The sequence below is a fragment of the Mirounga angustirostris genome, unplaced genomic scaffold (assembly GCF_029215605.1).
Source record: "Mirounga angustirostris isolate CCGP_5_RB_7025 unplaced genomic scaffold, mMirAng1.0.hap1 SCAF_9, whole genome shotgun sequence".
In the NCBI taxonomy this organism is placed as follows: Eukaryota; Metazoa; Chordata; class Mammalia; order Carnivora; family Phocidae; genus Mirounga; species Mirounga angustirostris.
This window is the reverse complement of record NW_026991717.1, coordinates 70,615,249-70,617,962: the sequence shown is the minus strand read 5'-3', so window position 1 is coordinate 70,617,962 and position 2,714 is coordinate 70,615,249. Positions and strand designations below refer to the sequence as shown.

General features: G+C 42.3%; 1 protein-coding gene across 1 annotated transcript; it reads right to left on the bottom strand.

Moving 5' to 3' along the window:
- Positions 1-1,708: 1,708 nt before the first annotated feature.
- Positions 1,709-2,656, bottom strand: LOC123862131 (olfactory receptor 11G2). Its single transcript, XM_045901761.2, has one exon. It carries the CDS (start codon positions 2,642-2,644, stop codon positions 1,709-1,711), a length of 936 nt encoding a protein of 311 aa, XP_045757717.2. The 5' UTR covers positions 2,645-2,656.
- Between the last annotated feature and the right edge of the window lie 58 nt (positions 2,657-2,714).

Below are 2,714 nucleotides of genomic sequence, written 5' to 3'. Positions count from 1 at the left end.
CTCATAATTCATAAATACAAATTAAAAACTAGAGGCTGAATTATCCCTATTGAAAATAAGAGAAGAGACTTTCCACTCCCCCCCCCTTTTTTTCTTGAGCATTTACTTTAGAAAACTTGTAATTAATTTTTTCTGTCTTTGAAATGTATGTAAAAATTTAAAAAATCTAAATGCGCCTTTTTTAAAAATTATGTTCAGTTAGCCAACATACAGCACATCGTTTGTTTTTGATGTAGTGTTCAGTGATTCATTAATTGCGTATAACACCCAGTGCTCATCACAACATGTGCCCTCCTTAATACCCATCACCGGGCTAACCCATCCCCGTATCCCCCCTCCCCTTTGAAACCCTCAGATTATTTCCTGGAGTCCAGAATCTCTGATGGTTCGTCTCCCCCTCTGATTTCCCTCTCTTCAGTTTTCCCTCCCTTCCCCTATGGTCTTCTGTGCTATTCCTTATGTTCCACCAATGAGTGAAACCATATGATAATTGTCTTTCTCTACTTGACTTATTTCATTTAGCATAACCCCCTCCAGTTCCATCCATGTCAGTGCAAATGGTGGGTATTCATCCTTTCTGATGACTGAGTAATATTCCATTTTATATATGAACCACATCTTCTAAATGAGCCTCTTGACAGCTTTATGACTCAGGAATGTCTTTGTCAAGGACCTAGGACGTCTCTTTGAAATGGAATCATCAAAGTGGGTAGTGCCCCAATCTCCCACTTTCTGTGGGGGTATACGAGCATAGCTTTGGTGGCCTATCTTCCAACCTGCAAAACTATCTCAGGCAGTATAGACAAGTTTATTTTTCCATTGCAGGAAACCAATTGGCAAACACAGATGACCATCCCAATTACTGAGTGAATTTAGGATGAACTGTGTGTGACAAAGTGTGCTGTGAAGTCTTTCTTGAGGACTAGTTATTATTTATCTTCAGAACATGTATGTAAATGGGTTGTATTTGCTTGGCTATGTAAAGGAATGAGATTTCTTTCTGAAGAGGTGTCAGAGAGGAAGTTGGCCAACATGTTGGGGACAGTGGAGGTAACATACCAGATCTCTAGGAAGGAGAAGTTGGCGAGGAAGATGTACATGGGAGTGTGGAGTCTCTGATCCCAGTACACAGCACAGATGATATGCCCATTGCCCATATATGATACACATATTCCCTTTCTTTGATCCTTATTCAGTAATAAAACTGTTTTATCCTCTTCTACCACTGTGGAGAGGTTTTCTGGCTTGGCAGGAGATGTTTTTTAATTCTATTTCTCCAACAAACTCAGTTCAGTTTATCACTCTAGGACTCTATCAATTGTAAAATTAGGGAGATGGAATGTATCTTTGAGATCCTTTATAGCCCCATAAAATCTAGGAAATAAGAAGTATGGTGTATAAATTTCAGAAACCATTTAAACAATTTTCTGAGTAATGTGAGTCTTCTTTTTAACTAAGAAATTAAGAACCAACTGTGTGGCTTAGTCAGTTGAGCATCTGCCTTCAGCTCAGGTCATGATCCCAGGGTCCTGGGATTGAGCCCCATATCCAGCTCCTTGCTCAACAGGAGCCTGCTTCTCCCTCTCCCTCTCCTTGCTGCTCCCTCGGCTTGTGCTATATCAGTCTCTGTCAAATAAATAAATAAAATCTTTTAAAAAAAGAAATTAAAAAGATTCTGTCCCCAAATCTTTTAAACCAAGACTTACTTTTAGGTTCCCAATAATTTCTTCATAGCATGTTTCATATCTTTGTTCCTTAGACTATATATTACAGGGTTGATGAGTGGAGTAACTATGGAATAAAACAAAGTCACCATCTTCTGCATCCCAGCTTCATGCTCAGATGTTGGGCTCACATACATGACCATCACTGAGCCATAGAACAGTGAAACTACAGCCAGATGGGACCCACAGGTGGAGAAAGCTTTTCTTTGTCCAGCTGCTGAGGGGACCCTCAACACAGCTCTCAGGACCAGAGTATAGGACCCCATGATAAAGAGAAAGGGAATAAATAAGAGCAGAGAACTTAAGGTGGAGCTAGTTAACTCTATTACAGGGGCTCTAGTACAGCTGAGGGCCAACAGGGGACCTGGATCACACAGGAAGTGGTCAATGATCCTGGATCCACAGAAGGACATTTGGGAGATGATGATGATGGGAATCAAGAACCAGAAGAAACCAAGTATCCAGCAACTGACCACAAGATTGGTGCAGAGACGTCCTGTCATAATGGTTGGATAATGTAGAGGTTGGCAGATGGCAAGGTACCGATCAAATGCCATAATAGCCAAGAAAAAGCATTCCGTAGATCCCAAGGAGAAGAAAAAGTAGAACTGGAGAAAGCACCCAGAGAAGGAGATGACCTTGGTGTCAGAGAGGAAGTTGGCCAACATGTTGGGGACAGTGGAGGTGACATACCAGATCTCTAGGAAGGAGAAGTTGGCGAGGAGGATGTACATGGGAGTGTGGAGTCTCTGATCCCAGTACACAGCACAGATGATAGACCCGTTGCCCATGAGGGTCAGGAGGTAGACAACAGAGAAGAGCAGAAAGAGGAGGATCTGCCCTTCCCTGGGGCAAGGGAAGCCCAGGAGGATGAAGCCAGTGATGGTGCTGGAGGTGTTGAGGGTGTTGGAGATTTTCATGGGTCTGGGAGCTGTGAAAAGACCATCACATTATTGAATGTTTGTGTAGATGGCGACCCAGATATGCATT

Bases quoted from the DNA above. Each gene is read 5' to 3' on its own strand.
- LOC123862131 (XM_045901761.2), bottom strand. From the start codon at position 2,644: ATGAAAATCTCCAACACCCTCAACACCTCCAGCACCATCACTGGCTTC.